The sequence below is a fragment of the Leptodactylus fuscus genome, chromosome 8, assembly GCF_031893055.1.
Source record: "Leptodactylus fuscus isolate aLepFus1 chromosome 8, aLepFus1.hap2, whole genome shotgun sequence".
Lineage (NCBI taxonomy): Eukaryota > Metazoa > Chordata > Amphibia > Anura > Leptodactylidae > Leptodactylus > Leptodactylus fuscus.
Genome location: NC_134272.1, coordinates 22,525,924 through 22,549,101, shown reverse-complemented (window position 1 = coordinate 22,549,101; position 23,178 = coordinate 22,525,924). Strand labels below are relative to the sequence as shown.

At 42.2% G+C, this 23,178-nt stretch overlaps 1 protein-coding gene across 2 annotated transcripts in view; it reads right to left on the bottom strand.

Moving 5' to 3' along the window:
* LOC142217443 (uncharacterized) overlaps positions 1 to 2,650 on the bottom strand; it is a 28,924-nt gene extending 26,274 nt beyond the window's left edge. For both annotated transcript variants that reach the window (XM_075285689.1, XM_075285690.1), the window contains exons 1-3: positions 2,143 to 2,650; positions 1,297 to 1,438; positions 96 to 112 (exon numbers count right to left, since the gene is read on the bottom strand). In XM_075285689.1, the coding sequence (XP_075141790.1) occupies positions 96 to 112; positions 1,297 to 1,438; positions 2,143 to 2,214 (231 nt within the window). In that variant the 5' untranslated portion in view covers positions 2,215 to 2,650. The remainder of the gene's footprint in view (positions 1 to 95; positions 113 to 1,296; positions 1,439 to 2,142) is intronic.
* Between the last annotated feature and the right edge of the window lie 20,528 nt (positions 2,651 to 23,178).

The window sequence follows — 23,178 nt, the reverse complement described above, 5'->3', positions numbered from 1 at the left end:
AGATAGATAGATAGATATGGTGTAGATAGATAGATAGATGATAGATAGATAGATAGATAGATAGATAGATAGATAGATAGATATTTGATTTTTACCGTGCATTCACCGCTTCCTGCAATTCAGAGTAGAGGATATTTCGGTCATAAAACATATTAGACACATTATACGACATGTTAGATAAATGTACTATACATTGTAAAGTTGTACAGCAATTGGTAGAATGAATAGAATAAAAAAAAGCATCCAAAACTAAATATATAAGTGAAAAATGAAAGTGTGTATTCTGTAGACACCCCATTTGCTTTGGAACCCCTAAATAATATTTTGTCCAACCAATTGAAGCTTAAGTGATCTTCTCTTGGATATAGTACAGATTGAATTAATTTGTGACTGATCCAATTGTATTGTGTGCTTGGTGACAGATCTTCCTTAATGTTCATCCTTACATCACCACAGACCTCCATGAATGTTAACATGAACCCTTTTAATACCCTAGTTAGCAAAAATGCCACAATTAACCCCTTTACATCTCTATATTAGCATGGATGTCTACATTAATTAATTTTTTTAATATTCCAAACTAATCTAAAAGGTTGGTTTCTTAAAACCCATAACTACCCTAAACCATCAAGTGCTTTTCTATTTACCCCTTTACCACCCTAGACCACCAGGAATTTCTTTGTTTTACCTTTTTACCAACCTAAACCTCCAGAGGTGTTAAAACTAAACTTTTACTACAATATAGCATTGGCTATCTTAGTATAACCCCTTCACCACTCTAGAACACTAATGATATTGGGGGGAGGGGGGGAGGCGGCTTTCTGTAGTCCGCCTCAGGCGGCAAAAAGGCTAGGTTCACCCCTGGGAGGAAGTCAGTGTCTGCAGAGCACACAAATCATTGAACATACTTGCCAACTTTTGGCAGGTAGAAGTGCACCACAGTGCACCTAGTTAGTCCCCTAGTTAGCTCTGTTATCTTGTAGCAATGGGGTCCTGGATTTGAATCTAGCTAAGGACAACATCTGCAAGGAGTTGTCCGTGTTTGTGTGGGTTTCCTCCGTGGGTACTCCAGATTTCTCCCACATTCTAAAGAGACACTGATAGGGAATGTGGATTGGGAGCCCTATATGGGACTGTGTCTGACAATATCTGTGGGATATGATGGCGCTGTACAAGTAAGCATAATAATAAATAACTAGAAGTGACGTTCCCAGAACAATGTCATACTAAAACCTCAATGTTTCTCTACAAGAAGAGACAGCAGCAAGAAGAAACAACTATTACTATAAACCTTACTTCCTGTTTCCTCCATTACGTATTTTATGTTATCAAACTTCTTCAATGTTTCTTGCTCCGTCTCAAACAGCTCTGATCCTCCTTGAAGGTATTCAAGTGACTTTCTGGGTTTTCTGTCATCCGGTGAGTTATTCCAATCACCCTGTTCAGGAGAAAAAGGGATGGCTGAAACTTTTTTTTAGGGGGACCTGAAAGTCTCCGTAAGGCCTCTTTGAGAATGGAATGACAGCACTCCATTCACCTTTATGGGAGATTACAGTTTCAGCAGTCCCATAGAAGTAAATAGAGCACCTGTCACACAATCATACTGGCGCTCCATTCACAAGGAGGCCTTGAAGGGACTCTCAATCCTTTGCTCTGATCAATGGGGGACCCGTTGTTCGGGCCCCCAAGGATCAGACACTTATTTCCTGTCCTATGGATAGGGGATAGGTGTCCATAATGGGGCAACCCCTTTAATTTAGATGTGATCTCAAATCCACATAGACCGACCAACATCATCTACACTAAATCAGCAAAAACAACGAAAAAGAAACAAGAGAACAAACAAGTGAAATTATATATATATGTCTTCTAGTTTATACTCCTTATAACCATAATCTAAGAGTTCTTTAACTGGAAATCATCTGCGCCCTTCTTTTGACACCTACAACATGGATATGGGTCGGGTAAAACTTAGTATTAATGAGGAAGATCCTGAGATCCTTCACTGTATAAATTTGTCACTCATCGTGAGTGTGCCCTGCTGATCTACACCAAGTCATCCTCACTTTACTGCCTGCTGCTATAATATTTGTAGTGGATATCCACAGACATTTCAGCATAAGTTGATTATTCTGGACTTACATCAATGTTGGACTCGAGTTGTTTCGTAACGGTCGTGCGTACGTTTGCCCATTTACCGCTGATGTTCCCCATTGTTCCTTCTCAATGAATAATCTCTCTCCAGTTCTGGTGAATGTCCTCTACTATTTTGGCCCCGTTACTTCTTCATTCTCTGGATCTTACAAGTCCTTTTCCATCTGACTTCCCACTGGAGATTGCAGTTTGAAATTTTGAGCCTGTGAAGTTCCTTGTGTCTTATCTCTCCAGGAAATAGAGAAAGTTTATTGGATATCTCTGCGGTGAGTCCAATGTTCAATTCTGGGGCTTGAGACCGAGTGGGAATTGACACACCATCTTATTATAATATAGCAACCCTGAGGAGGAGGGTTCTCCTACAGAATAAAGACCTGAAGCTCCTCACACTTAAGGAATTATCTTACATCAATATTTCGTGTTGCGATGGACAGATTAACCAAAAGCCATACAATAAGAACATGGAGTAGCCACCACATGAGACAAGTTCCTGATCTTTAGGTGGCCCTCAGGAGAATGCCAGCAATGAGATGACTGATTCTGAGGGAACCTAGGAGCTTGGAGAACAAACAGCCGATATTCTACAGACAAAGAGGAAGGAATGAGTCCAGCCTACAGCGCTGGACTGTCTTACTCTGCTCTTTGCTCTTGTTACCATAAAAGCACAACAAATATTAAAATAATCTCCAGATTCCAATGTCCTCTAGATTTATGGCATTGTTGTTGGTTTCTGTCTTATCTCTTATCTGCGATGCAATAAACAGAATCATCTCATTTGTAAATATATTACATTAATGTATAGCAAGTGCAGCTCTGGAATGACACCACCAGCAGAATTGTGAGTGCAGCTCTGGAGTCAAGATGAGGCTTTAGGGTGTGGAGAGATAGAAATGGCTACTGGACCCCGGGGCCTCACAGGGCCCAGAAGCCTCTCTACAACATAAGGAGACACCAATATTACAAATAATACAAGGTTAGTAGAGATGAGCGAACAGTAAAATGTTCGAGGTTCGATATTCGTTTCGAGTAGCCCCTCAATATTCGACTACTCGAATTGAATATCGAACCCTATTATACTCTATGGGGGTAAAATTCTCGTATCAGGGGTAGGCAACGTTCGATCAAATTATACTTACCAAGTCCACAAGTGAGGGTCGGGCTGGATTCTCTGAGAAGTCTTCTCCTTGCAGCGTCCCCACGGCGTCTTCGGGCTCTTCATTCACTCTGCCAGGCATCGGGCCTGGGCAGAGCCGACTTCGCATGCCTGCACTACAAGTGGACATGCGCAGTCGGCTCTGCCCAGGCCCGATGCCTGGCAGAGTGAATTCAGAGCCAGAAGAAGCGGGGAAGCGGGGAAGCTGCACGGAGAAGACTTCTAAAGGTAGGAGAAGAACCAGCGCTGATTGGCCGACTGTATAGCATTCGGCCAATCAATGCTGGTTCTGCATCGAACTTTTACATTCGAACAGCGAGTGGTACTTGATCGAGTACGAGTATTTCGAATACCGTAGTATTCGATCGAATACCTACTCGATCGAGTACTACTCGCTCATCTCTAATGGTTAGTGGGGGCCCCATTACAAATATTTTGCATTCTGTCTAATACAGGATGTAACTCAGAATCGGTACAGGATAAGTAAGGTAATTAGTGATGAGCAAATTTTTCAAAAAGATTTGATTCAATCCAAATTCATTTGTAGAAAATCACGTTAAAAAACAGCAATTTGCTACAGAGAGCATGTATAGTGGTGAACACTGTGCCTTGCAGTAACACACATGAGGAGTCTGCTGTGGTAGTGAAACAATACTGTGAGTCAATATTACACACACATGACAGGCTTCGCTCTTCACATACTTCATTTATTTGGCCAGTTATAGGGCCCAAACTGACCTAAGATCCTACTGTAGCGTGAAAGAGGGCACTCCTTTTACACCGTCGTCTGCTGATTCCACATAGATGTCTACAGAACCTGTCCTATTAAACGCTTATACCAGTAGAGCCCCCCCCCCCCCAACGGAGCAGAGAGGGCCTCAGCAGTAAGTTTGCATTGACATCACTGATTATTTTGTCCTTCTTCTGATCCATCAGAACAATAACCCCCCTAGAAAAATTGGTCCTGTCTGTTGAGCAGCCGCCTTCATTCAGTCATGAATTGGTCAGTAATCTATTAGTATTGTTGATGCCAAGAATAAACAGGAGTGCATAAAACAAAGATGACCAAATCATAAGCCAATTCTGATGGGACCATAGAGGTCTTAGAGCTGCTAAACAGACAGGATTCATTGTGTATCTCATTTTTCCTTCCTTCCGACAGATAAGAAGAAGGGTCAAATAAATGATGATGTCCACCAGGCCAAAAAGGCAAAACAGTGGCCCATTAATGAAGTGGGGAAGGTGGGAACAGCATGAGAAGTGTTATTCGGTTGAGGTAGCAGTAGCCTGAGGAGGCCACAGAGTGGCAAGGTGACATAATGTGGAGATGGAAGCAGCCTTAGGAGGCCTCAAAGTGACCTTGTGACCTTGAGTGGCGAGGTGGCAACTGTCTGAGGAGGCCACAGAATGGCAAGGTGACATAATGTGGAGGTGGCCGCAGTATGAGTAGTCCCCAGAGTGGCAAGGTGACATAATGTGGAAGTGGCAGCAGCCTTAGGAGGCCACGGAGTGGCAAGGTGACATAATATGGAGGTGATGGAAACATGAGGAGACCACAGAATGACCCAATGACAGAGTGGGGAGGTGGCAGCAGCTTTAGAGGTCACAGAGTGGCAAGGTGAAAAAATGTGGAGGTGGCAATAGCCTGAGGAAGTCCACAGAGGGGCAAGGTGACACAATGTGGAGGTGGCAATAGCCTTAGGTGGCCACAGTGTGGCAAGGTGACATAGTGTGGAGGTGTGTGGCACAAACAGTACTCGTTGCTGATAGTGTCTGTAAGAAGGAGCACTTGTCATATCAGATGTGTGGCATCAGGCGGGTGTCAGCATCAGAATAGTAGCTGAGGCAGGCAGCCAGAAGAAACTGGTCTCTTTTGTCAAGGTTTGGGTGAGGCAGCATGGATGATTTAATATGATGCATCGGGCTTTGATGGTTGGAAATCCTGGCTGATCCGCGCCTGATTCATCTTCACAAAGGTCAGTCTCTCCACATTTTGGATGGACAGGTGAATCCTCCTTGGAATAACTATGGCACCCACCGCACTAAACACTCACTCTGATGCTACACCACTGGCCGTGCAAGAGAGCTATTACAGGGCAAACTCGGCCAGTTGTGGACACAAATCCAGTTTGGCTGCCCAGTAGTCCAGTGGATCTTCAATGAGAGGTGGCAGGGTGCACTTCAAGTATGTCACCACATGCTCATTCAGGTTCTGCTCTGTGCCTAGCTGCTGGTGAGTAGTGACTTCACTATGTGGGTGAAGAAAGCTTCTCATTAGCGACTCTATGCTCAGGCTGCAGCTGATGGAGCTGATACTGCTCCTGCCACCCCTCTCCCACAGCTGCCATGGCAGAGCAAGATAAGCACCCAGGGCCCCCCGGTCAGACCTGCAAGAGGATAGACGATGGCGCAGAAAGGAAGCAGCCAACTGACTACATAGGATGTCTCCATAGTAGTTCAGTTTGTCCTCCCTCTCAGTGGGTGTAAAAAAAGGTCCCTATTTTTGACCATTAATAAGGGTCTAACATGGAGGAGAGCCAGTAGACATTCCGAATGGTGACAATCTGGCTATCACTACGCAAGCAAGTGAGCATGCATCGGGCCATTTCTGCAAATGACTCCCTGCATCCATCTCCACTGCATACTGCCATTGTGTGTCTGGGTCATCTGCTTCGTCTTCCTCATCTCCCTCTTGCTCTTCCGGCTTCTCCTGCTCCTACTCTCACCTGTGTAGAAAAACCACCCATTTTGCTACACGGTGCTTGTGCTACAATGTCCTCTTCCTCCTCCAGTTCAGCCCCTACAGGGCACATGTAGCCGTGAGATGTAGGCGCCGCGTCTCCAGTCCCCTGACCAGCCATATTTACCAGCATCTGTTCCAGGATGTGAATCAGTGGAATAATGTTGTTCATCCCGTAGTCCTGGCGACTGACTTATATAGTAGCCTCCTTAAAGGCCACGAACAAACAGCAGTTGTCACTCATGATCTGCCACTGGCTAACATTGAAGTTACAGAGGGGGTACCTCTGTCTACTTGGATCATCAAGAAATCGTTTATGGTCTTTCTCTGTTCATACAGTTGGTCCAACATATGGAGAGTGGAATTCCAACGGGTGGAAATGTCACATATCAGGCTATGTTGGTGAGGCCATTCTGCCACTGCAGCATTGTGCTTGGCGGTGTACGAGTGGCTGAAGTGGCTGAAGGCATATGGCTCATCCCTCCTTGACTCAGCACTGATACCATGTTCTTCCTGTTGTCAGTCACCATTGAGTTGTTGCAGAGAAATCCAGGATTTGATTTCTTGATGCAGAACATGGAGCAGTTTCCCTGTGTGACTCTATTTACCCAGGCAAACGAGGTATAGAACAGCGAGACACTGCTGTACCCTGCACATGTGGTATGCTGGAGGAGCACCGTTAATTGAGGTTACAGTGGAGGATGATCCAGACATTGTTAATGGACCAATGGCATGACAGCATGGAGGCAGAAGCGGTGTCACCTGACCAAGTTGCTGTTGTAAAAAAAGAAAAGAGAGAGACACCGAGCGCCAATAGTGTAGTATTCCCGATAAGATGAGGCAATAGGCATAAATTAAAGCCCCTTACCTTGTTGCGTTGTGATGTGACAAATCACAACACTATTAGCACACAGAATTAAAGCATGGTGGCAGCAGCTAGTCCCCTTGCGACAGCCAAGTCTCGCAAAAAATTAAACGTACAGGTGGCCCTCAAAGTCCAAGACCAATCGGGTAGCAGAGGAGTGGGGTAAGGCGCGCACAAACCAGCTGGACATAAATTCTTCCAGAATCTTTATTGACAAGGCACTACGCATTTCGGGCACTAGCCCTTTCTCAAGTGCATATAGGACTGTATAATTCGTCTGCAGCATCTGACATCATGACTATCAAAAATGAAATGTATACCACTCCTATCAAAGACAATGGCCACTCATCCTAAACGGACAAGTAGCCGGTGAGAACGAAAAGTAACCCAAGCTAACTGACATAAGGAGCCCAATAATAAGGGCTGTGAGTAGAGTTATTCCTGCCCAATTCCCTGAGAATTCTCCTAATGACAATCACTTATAGTAATATACCACACGTCAACACATTTTTGCCAGGACAACCCCTTTAATGTTCAAAGAAAACCCTTTCCACACTACCATAGTTCTGGACAACCTTAGGCACCACTTGGTGATAACTCCCAACAGGCCTTACCTACAGGTTTATGAACATAGATAAAAGAAAATGTAACCAGACCTAATACTCAGGATAATCCAACAAAAGAAACATCCAGCGAAGCAGTGGAGTTTGTTGAATAAAAACTTCTCCTTTATTTAAACAGCCTTTAAAAGTCAGCACTACACATGAAAAAATAGGAAAAGGGGAGGGGGAGCGTCAGACTGACGCGTTTCGGATATTAATCCTTCCTCGAAGTCTGCACGTTACTAAGGAGAGGTGGGTCCTTATAGCCCTGCACGCACCTGAATTAAATAAAGTAATGATGTAAACTACTAGGCAGGTATCTACTAGGACTTAAACCCCTCCTATACACATCACTAACACATTAAAAACAAAGACACTACTGAATCTACGTATCATCGCCATAAACTACAAAACGATACAATAATTAATTGTGGAAGTATTCAGACTAACTCCTATATAAATATATAATTACAGGTAGTCCTTGGGTTACGACGGTCTCGGGTTACAACATTTCGTGGTTACAACTAGAGATGAGAGCTCCCTTGTAAGAGAAAACTGCCAGCACTCTCAAGTAGCAAGGACTAGCCTGCGGCAAATCAATGCTGGTTCTACAGCAGGGTCGTCCTTGCTCATCGGAAGAGAGCTGGCAGCTTGCTGTTACGAGCCGCTGCACACTAAATCACTGTGATCCGTTCCTATGCAGCGTCGGTATGGTAGGTTTCCGACTTACGTCGAAATTTGGTTTACGACGCCGCGCAAGAACGGATCAACGTCGTAAGTCGAGGACTACCTGTATATAGAAAACACATAAAAAACACATAAAGCAGACAGCGGATATGCAAAAAACATCTCAAAGAAAACAAAACACATTACTCCAACCCGCAACTGATCCATAGATGAAACGGATCGCAGAAGTATGGGCCGATGTTGTGGCCCCAACTAAAGGAATTAACACAATATTGAAGTCCATACATTCTTGTATATACCAAGTCCAAAGAAGTCCAAAAGGTGACTTGTTGATCCGCCGATCGTGTGACTTCTGCAGAGAATCGTGGATGGATAATCTAACCTCTTTGATGCCCACAATAAAGATGGAGAATTTTGTGCCGCTGTCCCGTATAGCGCATGCTCAAAGAGAGGAGCCGATCATGTGACCTCCATTACGGACCATCATTGGTTGAATTGCAATTCCAAGGTCCAAAGCAGAAGCATCCACTTTAATATGATGAGCTGCGCTTGTCAGTAGACCGGCGGCACCACTGCAACCTCATCAAGGACCAAACTTGTTTACAGACACATCTCTTGTGGAACTACATCAGGTAAGTAAGAATACATAATTTAGGATAGTGTCAGAATAGATAATTTTAGGCTAATACTTAGGATAATCTATCACTTTTGGTTTTTTGATCACATGTAATAGTCGGATATCTTTATATGTGAGATCCTCAATGTTCCTCTGGGTGGCACCATGGCCTTTTCTGCAGGTTTTTAGGTTTCATGAGCGGTTCCTCTTATCTTGCTCACTGTTATTATGGTTCTCATCTTCCTGGACCAACCCTGACAGAGTATATCTTCCAAAGAACCTTCAACCTCAGAAATATTACCTAACACTTCCTTAATGTGCCTGGATCTAAGAAATACCTTTCCACCTTACCAAAGCTCTTATCAAGCTGCAAACTCCCAAGAGTCCTTACCTGCAGGTTTATGAGCAGATATAAGAGAAATGTAACCAGGATCATCCATAATGTGTGTACGACATCTTCTGACCACTTGTGACAGTGATGGTCAACTGTCACCATGAAATTCAATATCACACCAGTCACAATGCATTGTGGGGAACACTAAGTGCAATGTGGTGTGCCAGGATCTTCAAGAGCTCCATGCCCAGGATTGCATTGACTCCTCTCTGCACTTGAATGACAGCTCCTTCCCATGCTGCAGCTATGTCATTGCTATTGGGATTTCCACCATTTGTTTGGCATCTCCCATCTGGAGCCCTCGGACACAATGGCACGCCCCACTGAATTTGAGCCTCATTGGCGTATTTATAAAAACAGGGATGAGGCAAAAGTAAAATAATTCATAAATAAAGCAATATCAGAAAGACATTGTGACATAACAGTACAATCCTGGCAAAGCTGGGTTTGTGAGCAGCCGCACAGTGTTCCCCGAAATATATTAATGTGCGCATTGTGGTATTAAGTTTCTTGGTTTTATATCATTCACCACAACGGACAAATAGCATTACACTGGATAGTTCAGTTTTATACGCAAATAGCAACATCTAATGTGATTCTTGAAATGGGAATATTTTTGACAACTTTTTTTTTTTTTGTCTATAACAAAAAATATACCTGACCCCTGTACAATATACTGCAAGGAGAGAAAACTGTGCTATATGAGGTGTAGACAGAGGCCGGCACAGAGGCCGGCGGTGGGAGTGGTGCTGAATATCCAGAAGAGCAAAAGAGCAAAGTAGACACTGCAAAGCCAAAGAGCACTCGTATAGTACAGAGATTCACAGCAGATACACCTGGCGAGCAGAGACAATCCATGTCATCTACTTAACAAAAGGTAATATCAATCATTATTTATAGGAGCAGCTACTTATAGATTTCTGGTCATCACTGACTCTTATGTTACAGGTTAAAGATACAATGTCCCTAAGTCAACATAATAGAGTGCAGCTCTGGATATAACTCAGGATTATAATAAGATCATTAATATGATGTATGTAGTGACTGCACCAGCAGAATAGTGAGCGCAGCTCTGGAGTATAATACAGGATGTAACTCAGGATCAGTACAGGATAAGTAATGTAATGAATGTACACAGTGATTGTACCAGCAGAATAGTGAGTGCAGCTCTGGAGTATAATACAGGATCAAGATCAGTACAGGATAAGTAATGTAATGTATGTACACAGTGACTGCACCAGCAGAATAGTGAGCGCAGCTCTGCAGTATAATACAGGATGTAACTCAGGATCAGTACAGGATAAGTAATGTAATGTATGTACACAGTGACTGCACCAGCAGAATAGTGAGTGCAGCTCTGGAGTATAATACAGGATGTAACTCAGGATCAGTACAGGATAAGTAATGTAATGTATGTACACAGTGACTGTACCAGCAGAATAGTGAGTGCAGCTCAGGAATATAATACAGGATGTAACTCAGGATCAGTACAGGATAAGTAATGTAATGTATGTACACAGTGACTGCACCAGCAGAATAGTGAGCGCAGCTCTGGAGTATAATACAGGATGTAACTCAGGATCAGTACAGGATAAGTAATGTAATGTATGTACACAGTGACTGTACCAGCAGAATAGTGAGCGCAGCTCTGGAGTATAATACAGGATGTAACTCAGGATCAGTACAGGATAAGTAATGTAATGTATGTACACAGTGACTGCACCAGCAGAATAGTGAGCGCAGCTCTGGAGTATAATACAGGATGTAACTCAGGATCAGTACAGGATAAGTAATGTAATGTAGGTACACAGTGACTGCACCAGCAGAATAGTGAGTGCAGCTCTGAAGTATAATACAGGATGTAACTCAAGATCGGTACAGGATAAGTAATGTAATGTATGTACACAGTGACACTACCAGCAGAATAGTGAGTGCAGCTCTGGAGTATAATACAGGATAAGTAATGTAATGTATGTACACAGTGACTGTACCAGCAGAATAGTGAGTGCAGCTCAGGAATATAATACAGGATGTAACTCAGGATCAGTACAGGATAAGTAATGTAATGTATGTACACAGTGACTGTACCAGCAGAATAGTGAGTGCAGCTCTGGAGTATAATACAGGATGTAACTCAGGATCAGTACAGGATAAGTAATGTAATGTATGTACACAGTGACTGTACCAGCAGAATAGTGAGCACAGCTCTGAAGTATAATACAGGATGTAACTCAAGATCAGTACAGGATAAGTAATGTAATGTATGTACACAGTGACACTACCAGCAGAATAGTGAGTGCAGCTCTGGAGTATAATACAGGATAAGTAATGTAATGTATGTACACAGTGACTGTACCAGCAGAATAGTGAGTGCAGCTCTGGAGTATAATACAGGATGTAACTCAAGATCGGTACAGGATAAGTAATGTAATGTACGTACACAGTGACTGCACCAGCAGAATAGTGAGTGCAGCTCTGGAGTATAATACAGGATGTAACTCAGGATCAGTGCAGGATAAGTATTGTAATGTATGTACACAGTGACTGCACCAGCAGAATAGTGAGTGCAGCTCTGGAGTATAATACAGGATGTAACTCAGGATCAGTACAGGATAAGTAATGTAATGTACGTACACAGTGACTGCACCAGCAGAATAGTGAGTGCAGCTCTGGAGTATAATACAGGATGTAACTCAGGATCAGTACAGGATAAGTAATGTAATGTATGTACACAGTGACTGCACCAGCAGTATAGTGAGCGCAGCTCTGGAGTATAATACAGGATGTAACTCAGGATCAGTACAGGATAAGTAATGTAATGTATGTACACAGTGACTGCACCAGCAGAATAGTGAGCGCAGCTGTGGAGTATAATACAGGATATAACTCAGGATCAGTACAGGATAAGTAATGTAATGTATGTACACAGTGACTGCACCAGCAGTATAGTGAGCGCAGCTCTGGAGTATAATACAGGATATAACTCAGGATCAGTACAGGATAAGTAATGTAATGTATGTACACAGTGACTGTACCAGCAGAATAGTGAGCACAGCTCTGAAGTATAATACAGGATGTAACTCAGGATCAGTACAGGATAAGTAATGTAATGTATGCACACAGTGACTGCACCAGCAGTATAGTGAGCGCAGCTCTGGAGTATAATACAGGATATAACTCAGGATCAGTACAGGATAAGTAATGTAATGTATGTACACAGTGACTGTACCAGCAGAATAGTGAGCGCAGCCCTGGAGTATAATACAGGATGTAACTCAGGATCAGTACAGGATAAGTAATGTAATGTATGTACACAGTGACTGCACCAGCAGAATAGTGAGCGCAGCTCTGGAGTATAATACAGGATGTAACTCAAGATCAGTACAGGATAAGTAATGTAATGTATGTACATAGTGACTGCACCAGCAGAATAGTGAGCGCAGCTCTGGAGTATAATACAGGATGTAACTCAGGATCAGTACAGGATAAGTAATGTAATGTATGTACATAGTGACTGCACCAGCAGAATAGTGAGCGCTACTCTGGAGTATAATACAGGATGTAAATCAGGACCTGTACAGCGTAAGTAATATAGTATATTTTCACAGTGGCTTGGAGGTATATAGAAATTACCATTTTGTTATACTTAGAGATGACTGCTTTCTATTATGTTGGACAGCAATGTTTCCACTATTATTTTTGAACTGAAATCTCTAAATCCACATATGCACAGCAATTAATGAATCCCACAGGTTTCTCCTTGTCGCACTAGGATGACATGGCCCCTAGTTCAGTTGACTAGTTTGCTTTGTGACTGTCAGTCTGCTATGTCCACAGTATATGGAGTATATAATCAGTGATGGTCAGCAAAGTCCAAAAGGCCGCAACATGGCCATAATCTGGGAAACTTGAGGATTTCCATGGGGCAGATGATTCAGTCACTGAATACTTGTAACTTCTGACTTCTTTTATGTAAACTACTTTTTCTATCCTGCTTCATCCATTGTGATTTGTCATCTGAGAAACTAAATGCTATTCCTTTCCCTCAACAGTAAGTTATGGAAAAATGAGATAAGTTGAACCTTAAAATAAAAAGAAAAGTTCCTTCAGCTACAAATAGAGACAAAAAGTCAAAGACCAGATCCTGAGAATAAGACTCTGCAGGAGTTGTCTGGACGTAGGAAGATACTGAAACCCTCGGCCACAGAGAAACCTTAGTGAGAACTGAGAAGAGCCATTAGAAATGCAGGACTCCAGTGATATACAAAATCTCTCTGACTGTCCAGGTATCCAGAAATCTGGAGGTATAAGCCTGCCTGAAGATAGAAACTCATGTGGAATAGACGAAACACAGATAAGACAAGAAACAACAGAAAAAGCATCACCTACCATGTCAGCAGATGAGAAAGTGACAGGTCAAGAATCATCAGAGGGAAGACCATCAGCATTGACTGTAGATGAAAAGATTAATCCAGAAATATTACATGGAAAACCATCAGCAATGACTCCAACAAAGAGTAACCCGGAGATATTAGATGAGGAACCATCAGAGGCTAATAAGTCAGCAGATAAAAAACAGAACAATCAAGAGACATCGGAGAGGAAACAATCAGCAGTGACTGCAGACGAGCAGACTGATCCAGAGATGTTACTTGATAAATCATCATCAGTGACTGTGGCACAGAGTGATCCAGAGATATTAAATGAGGAGCCATCGGTGACTAAAATATCAACAAATGAAAAGGAGAACAGCCAAGAAATGTCAGAGGGAAAACCATCAGCAATGATAGTGACACAGAGTGCATCAGAGACATCAGATGAGAAACCATCAGCAATGACTGCAACACAGGGTAATCCAGAGGAATCAGATCAGAAACCATCAGCAGTGACTGTAATGCAGGGTAATCCAGAGACATCAGATGAGAAACCATCAGCAACCACTGCAACACAGGGTAATCCAGAGGCACCAGATGAGAAACCATCAACAATGACTTCAACACAAGGTAATCTAGAGACATCGGATGAGAAATCATCAGCAATGACAGTGACACAGGGTAATCCAGAGACATCAGATGAGAAACCATCAGCAATCACTGCAACACAGGGTAATCCAGAGGCATCAGATGAGAAACCATCAGCAATCACTGCAACACAGGGTAATCCAGAGGCATCAGATGAGAAACCATCAGCAATCACTGCAACACAGGGTAATCCAGAGGCACCAGATGAGAAACCATCAACAATGACTTCAACACAAGGTAATCTAGAGACATCGGATGAGAAATCATCAGCAATGACAGTGACACAGGGTAATCCAGAGACATCAGATGAGAAACCATCAGCAATCACTGCAACACAGGGTAATCCAGAGGCATCAGATGAGAAACCATCAGCAATCACTGCAACACAGGGTAATCCAGAGGCATCAGATCAGAAACCATCAGCAGTGACTGCAATGCAGGGTATTCCAGATACATTAGAAGGGGTACCAACAGTGAGTAATATTCCAACAGATGGAAAAGAACCCACTCAAGAAAAATCAGAGGAAAAACAATCAACAGCGGCTACAGACTTACAGATTGATCCAGAGATACCGGATGATAAATCATCAGCAATGACTGCAACACAAGGTAACACAGAAACATTCGATGAGAAACCATCAGAGACTAATATGTCAGCAGATGAAAAAGAGAACAGTCAAGAGACATCAGAGAGGAAACAATCAGCAGGGACTGAAGACGAGCAGACTGATTCAGAGATATCAGATAATATATCATTATCAGTGACTGCGGCACCATCAGAAAATAATACGTCAGCAGATGAAAAAGAGAAAAGCCAAAAAACATCAGAGGCAAAATCATTTCCAATAACAGTGACACAGAGTAATTCAGAGACATCCGATGAGAAACCATCAACAATGACTGCAACACGGGGTAATCCAGAGGCATCAGATGAGAAACCATCAACAATGACTGCAACAAGGGGTAATCCAGAAGCACCATCAGTGACTAATATGTCAGAAGATGAAAAAGAAACCACTCATGAAAAATCAGAGGGAAAACAATCAGACATGACTGCAGACAAACAGAATATTCCAGAGAAATCAGATGATGAGAAATCAATGACTATGGCACAGGGTAATACAGAAATATTCGATGAGACACCATCAGTGGCTAATACATCAGCAGAAAAAGAGACTGCTCAAGAAAACTTAGAGAGAAAATTACCAGCAGTGATGGTGACACAGGGTAATTCAGAGACTTCGGATGAAAACTCATCAGCAGTAATTGCAACACAGCGTAAGCTAGAAATATCATATGAGAGACCATCAGCAGTAACTGCAACACAGCGTAAGCTTGAAATATCGGATGAGAGACCATCAGCAGTAACTGCAACACAGCGTAAGCTTGAAATATCGGATGAGAGACCATCAACAGTAACTGTAACACTGCGTAAGCTAGAAATATCAGATGAGAGACCATCAGCAGTAACTGCAACACTGCGTCAGCTAGAAATATCAGATGAGAGACCATCAGCAGTAACTGCAACACAGCGTAAGCTAGAAATATCACATAAGAGACCATCAGCAGTAACTGCAACACTGCGTCAGCTAGAAATATCAGATGAGAGACCATCAGCAGTAACTGCAACACAGCGTAAGCTAGAAATATCAGATGAGAGACCATCAGCAGTAACTGCAACACAGCGTAAGCTTGAAATATCGGATGAGAGACCATCAACAGTAACTGTGACACTGCGTAAGCTAGAAATATCAGATGAGAGACCATCAGCAGTAACTGCAACACTGCGTCAGCTAGAAATATCAGATGAGAGACCATCAGCAGTAACTGCAACACTGCGTCAGCTAGAAATATCAGATGAGAGACCATCAACAGTAACTGCAACACAGCGTAAGCTAGAAATATCACATAAGAGACCATCAGCAGTAACTGCAACACTGCGTCAGCTAGAAATATCAGATGAGAGACCATCAGCAGTAACTGCAACACAGCGTAAGCTAGAAATATCAGATGAGAGACCATCAGCAGTAACTGCAACACTGCGTCAGCTAGAAATATCAGATGAGAGACCATCAGCAGTAACTGCAACACTGCGTCAGCTAGAAATATCAGATGAGAGACCATCAGCAGTAACTGCAACACTGCGTCAGCTAGAAATATCAGATGAGAGCCCATCAGCAGTAACTGCAACACAGGTTAATCCAGAGACGTCAGATGAAAAAACACGGGCAACAACAGGGACTCAGACAGAGCCTAAGCTGACAGTCACAGTGGGGACTCAGACGGAGGAATCACTGATCAGGTAAGTTCCTCAGTATTCCATACAGAATATTAAATGGTACCATTACTAAGTAAAATTTGTCCAACAAAAAATAAGCCCTCATATGCATGACTTTGCTTATCAGATCTGTACTCTAGCAGCCATATAAAGAGAGCAGACTGATGAAGAGAAGAGGATGAAGATTCTAGGGACTTAAAGGGAACCTGTCAGACAAATACAGGGCACTAATCCATCCTCAGGTCCCTATGGACTGGAGGTTTAGTGCCCCAAATGTATCTGCACAAAAAAAGAAAACCTATATACTTACCTAGAGATGAATGCAATTTTCCCAGGAGTGGATTGAGCTGAAGGTATAAGAACTTCCTATATATTTCCCATTCCTTCTGAAGCCATTCTTGGCTTTGGCTAAAAAAAAAAAAAAAAAAGTTGTGTTTCTGCAACATGGGTCATCAGTCTAAATATGATGTAATCAGAATAAATCCCTGAATCATCACCTCATCTCTAGAAAGCTCTCACATATAATGTATAGATTAATTCTAATCCTTGGATTTATTATTCAAAATAAAAGGACCAAGTTGTCTCAAGACAAGGAGGACCCGCGCTGATACATTTAGGTGAAAGGAAACGACTTTATTGGAACAACACACAACGCGTTTCGGGCATGCACCCTGCCCTTCTTCAGGTGTAATGGTTCTAAAACAAATAATAATAAAAAAACATATAGCAAAATTTATCCTAAAATCCTTCATGGTCACATAAAAACAACAAATCCCTTTGACCATTATAAGACAACATAAGAAGAAAAGGAGGAAAATTCATTCCTTAACATAGTAAGCAGAAATATTGAGTGGCTAAAAGTACAGACATAGATACTCTAAAATGCTATTTAGAAGGATTTCACAGTAACATCTTTGAAATAAGATGTCCTTATTTAAAACCAAAGTCTATTGTGTTAAACACAATCCTATATGTGGCAATAATCACTAGCAAAAGCATGTCAAGGCAAACTCCAAGTTTTCCCATTAATCAGACAGTTCTGATGGTGATCTATCATATGTCCAAAGGGCAATATTGTGGCTCTGGTATTTGAAATTAAAAAGCATAGTTGCTTACCTTTAGCCGTCCAGCCGAGAAGCTTTCTTACACTGTGGAAGGCTGGCTATATATAGTGTGTGGTGTTGCTTCCCGCACAAAAATATATATATATATAAAATATATAGCCAGCCTTCCACAGTCCAGGACTTATCTGAAGTGTCTCTTTGCAGGACGATTTCTTCCCATTCTGAAACGTGTTCCAGAGACGATCCTCCTGGTAAGGACACAAAAAGATCTGAGATCAGAGACATCACTCTTGGGGGTACGTATTTCTGTAGTAGAATGATAGGTGGAGTAGTCCAGCACAGCTAATATGCCTCTACATGGTTCCAGATACAAGATTAACATGGATGCACATACACAGTATGCAAATATTACCACTAGGGTTGAGCCGATCTTGAGATTTTTAAATCCGATTTCTGATCATTTTACAGCCAATCCCAATCGTGATCGTGAAATTTGCTCGATCGCCGTTCTGGATCCGATCTTTCCTGATCCCGATCACTCAACTCTAGTCAATGCTTCTCTATGGGAAAAGTCATTTTTAGGGTTGAGCAGATATGGAGATTTCAAAATCCGATTTCCAATCATTTTTCAGCCGATCCCGATCGTGAGATTTTCAGGTTTTTTGGTAAATGTAAAGGTTTTTGGTTTTGCTTTTTTTTTTTATAGCTATTTCAATAATGTTTTTACCTCATATATAAGGATTTCTTTTTGTCATTTTTCTTTCTGCTATTTTTTTATATACCCTGAAAAATCTTAAAAAAGGTGGGTGTCTCATTTTTTTTCATTTTTTTTCTTTATTTTTTTTAAGAACACAAAGTGCTACTACAGTTATTTTAAAATTGTTTCCCTCTCCATTATGGAAGCTTGTATATAGTTTTGTGTCACGGATAGAACTTATGTGGGTGTAGCAGTGGCATTGGTTTTTTATTGCCTAAAGAACCTGGATCTTAAAGGAATACCTTAATTTCCATTGAAAACAGTAATTAATAGAGATGAGCGAACAGTAACATGTTCGAGATTCGATATTTGTTTCGATTAGCCCCTCAATATTCGACTACTCTAATCGAATATCGAACCCCATTATAGTCTATGGGGGGGAAAATGCTCATTTCAGGGGTAGGCAACGTTCAATGAAATTACACTTACCAAGTCCATGAGTGAAGGTCGGGCTGGATCCTCCGAGAAGTCTTCTCCGTGCAGCATCCCCACGCCGTCTTCCGGCTCTGAATTCACTCTGGCAGGCATCGGGCCTGGGCAGAGCCGACTGCGCATGTTCGCACTACAAGCGGGGAAGCTGCACAGAGAAGACTTCTAAAGGTAGGAGAAGAACCAGCGTTGATTGGCCGACTATATAGCATTTGGCCAATCAATGCTGGTTCTGCATCGAACTATTCCGAATTCGAATAGCAAGTGGTACTCGATTGAGTACGAGTATTTCGAATACCGTAGCATTCGATCGAATACCTACTCAATCGAGTAGTACTCACTCATCTCTAGTAATTAAATGTGTTCGTTTTCCAACACGTAAGACATTGTGTTCAGAGTCTGGGGAATGAAGCAAATAAGCAGTTGGATGTACAGTAGTATGACGACAAAAGGTCAGAAGAAACACCATAACATCATAAAGTTGTAGAGAAGAACTTGGGCCATGGTGGACACCTTACCTCATGAGACAGAAATATGTCATTACCATTTCATATCTGGCTCCTTCTCTTCTAGATCTCCATGTGGCTTGACTCTTGCCTTAAATTGTGCCAAGTCAATCTAATGTTACATAATGTTTAGTAAATTTGGTGTATCCATAAGTGTAATACCTGACATGGTGCTCCACTTTCTGCGAAACCCTCTTACTGGAGTGACATTGTGACTAGGGTTGAGCGATCAGGATCGGAAAGGATCGGAAAAGATCAGATCCCGATCGGCAATTGAGTAAATTTCATGATAGCGATGGGGATCGGCTAGAAAATGATCAGAAATCGAATTTAGAAATCTCAAGATCGGCTCAACCCTCAAAAGCGACTTTTCCCATAGAGAAGCATTGACTAGGGTTGAGCAATCGAGATCGGGAAAGATCGGATCCCGATTGGCGATTGAGCAAATTTCACGATCGGGATCAGAATCGACTGGAAAATGATCGGAAATCAGATTTTAAAATCAATCCTGAAATCTCAAGATTGGCTCAACCCTAATTGTGAAAAGTTTTACAAGTTCTTAAAAAGTTGCATTTGGTGAATGTTTTGTACAATTCTATATTGTCTGATCGTGCCCAAAGGATGGAGCGGTAATATCATGTTTGACATGGGAGGACGGTGTTAGATATCTTTGGGTTGTCACAAGGCACTATAGTGAATTCATGGTTGACATGGGGGTATGTGGGAAGGTAGTTGTGATGTCATAATTCACATAAGAGAATAGTGATAATGATGTATTGTAATGATGAAGACTATATATTGGTGGTGTTAGAATTTAACTGAAAGAACAGACTGGTTGAGATGTCAAAACTGATATGGTTGACATGAAAGGATGGTGGTGGTAGTTTCATGGTTGACATGACAGAATGATTGACATGAATAGTGGAGATAATCTCATAGTTGAAATTACGGAATGGTTGTCATGAGAGGATGGTGAAGGTGATCCCATGGTTGACATGGTAGAATGGATGACATGAGAAGATGGTGGAGTTAATCTCATAGTTGATGTGGCAGAATGGATGGCATGACAGCGTGGCTGTGGTAATCTTATGGTTGACAAGAAGAAATGGATGACATGAGAGGATGATGGCGGCGGTCTCATGGTTGACATGGAAGAATGGTTGGCATGATTGGTGTAGATAATATCATAGTTGGCATAGCAGAATGATTGTCAAGACAGGATGGAGGTGATAGTTTCATGGTTGACATTGGAGAATGACAAAATGGTTGATATAAAAGGGTGATCGAGGTAATCTTATGGCTTACACAACAGACTGGTTAGGATGGATGGGTTGGTGGAGGTAATCTCATAGATTACCTCGCAGAACGATCTGCTTTCTATGGGACTCGGGAATTGAATCCTGGCTTCATCCATTATTCCACATTTCAATTAGGAACTGAGCCTGATCATACAAAATGGTGTCAGCATTCTCCTCCATTATTAGCTCATTCCCTTCTATATTTTGGTTTCAGCACGGACTGAGGATAACAATAAAGTGTGTGCTAAAAAGAAGTCAACTAAAGTAAAACTGAACAGCATCCTGGAAATACTGACAGGTAAATAGCTTGTCTATGAGGTTCAATTTCACAATGACCTTATCCAAGCAAAGCAGCTTGTAACATCTTCTATTCTTCTTCATTACATCTAGATATATCTCGGCTCAATGAGGTAAGAAATCTTCATCTGTAGAGTTTGTCTTGTAATGCTCAGGTGTACTGCTGTATTACATGCCATATGCAGGTACACTCTTATATCACCAGTAATTTTACATCTTCAGGGCTTTCAGAAGAAACACAGGGTTGGGATATTCTCAAGGTCATCAGTGACTGAATATCAATGGCTGAAAACCAAACTGGAATCTGGATCCTTCCGGAATGTCATAGAGAGCGTCCAACCATGTTATATTAGCAACAATGGATTCTTGGAGTTCATGGACGACGTGTCTCGGTGCTCATTTGGGATTCTGTATCACACAAAGAACAGAGGAAGGGTCAATATCACTAATGTCACCGACTCTCTGTACGATGAGGAGCTAGAGTATATGTATGAGATGCTAGGTAAGTGACTGTATAGAGATCACTATACAGGTATCCATTTCATGTCACAACTTTCCCAATAATGGTTTCAATACAAGGTGGTCCAAAGGTATGGAGAAATGTGAATAAATGGAAGATGGTGGATGGGAATGCCATCCTGGGTGAGACGTGTTGCTAGGGTTTTGTATGTGTATGCATCTCTATCAGATACATATGTCACTTGCACTCTTTCCCATTTGAAAAAATATACTTGGTTCCAAGATGGCGGCTTTCAAAATAAGCTCCGTGTTGGACATTGCCCAAAACAGATTATCCACCTTTCACTTAGCAACACGCTACACAAGGGTGGTGTTTCCAGCAACCACTTCCCATTAATAGTGGTGTCTCTTTTGGACCATCTGGTATATTGAAGTTCATCATACAAAATTAAATAGGGCCTACAGGGTAGGGCAGGGGTAGGGAACCTTTGGCTCTCCAGCTGCTGTGAAACTACATCTCCCAGCATGCTCCATTCACTTCCATGGGAGTTCCCAGAACAGCAGAGCCAGTATGCATGCTGGGAGTTGTAGTTTTGCAACAGTTGGAGAGCTGTACGTTCCCTACCCCTGGGGTAGGGGATACATGAAAAACACATAATACATGTCTTATGCCCCATTGCGCCACATCTCCCTGGTCATCTGCCATGGTCTTCTGCTCCAGCAGTGACTGGCTGCAGTGGCCATGTTGGATGGGCAATGGATGCCATGCCTGGAGAGCTGGAGTCAAAGATCAGCACAAAGGACCAGGGAGCACAGATTTTTCTGAAATTGAATTTCCAGATTGCAGGGGTACCATACCTATAAATCCAGTTATGTGGATGGGATAACTGTATATCTGACAATTTTGTACTGTCAAGTTCATAATGCTTACCCATTTAGGAAGATTTACTTCCGTGGAATGGTGTGTAAGGTATTCAGCGACGTCACTGTACACTTGTTGCAGAGCTTAGTGAACTCTAGGGTTGAGTGATCGGGATCGGAAAAGATTGGATCCCGATTGGCTGGAAAATGATCGGAAATTGGATTTTGAAATCTCAAGATTGGCTCAACCCTAAAAGTGACTTTTCCCATAGAGAAACATTGACTAGGGTTGAGCGATCGAGATCGGGAAAGATCGCTTCCCAATCGGCGATCGAGCAAATTTGACGATTGCAGTCGGGATCGGCTGGAAAATGATCGGAAATCGGATTTTAAAATCGATCCTGAAATCTTAAGATCGGCTCAACCCTACTTAACACTTTATATATCACTTTGTTATAACACCATAGATATCATAAGAACCATGCTACAAAAAGTGACACAACCTTATTAATAGGTCTCCATTAGGCTTTACAGCAGTCTCATGGCCATAGGGGGCAATAATATGGGGCAGATTCATTGAGATTTATGGGAGAGTTTTATAGAGATGTTCTGTGCAGGGAGTGGGAGGATATAAGCTGTAACATCATCTATGTCAGCAGTGGACTCCCCAAATCGGATACTGAACGCAGATGTGAACCGGGCCTCAGATCTTTATTGCTCCTTTTACAAAATATTCTGTAAATCCAATAGACAATATATTATTATGGACGATACTGGTGAAATAAATTTCAGTATTTTTGGCTCCCTTGGTTTGCAGCAGCTGGACAATGTGACCCCACCTGTATTAGCTTTCTCTACATCGCAGTGAATTTTTACTTTTCTTGTGTAGGAAAAACCAACGTGATTGTGATTATTGATGATCTGGATGACGACAGTGCCCAAAACAAAGAGCGGATCCTGCAGAATCAGTCGAGCATCAAGGATCAGGCCCAGGATC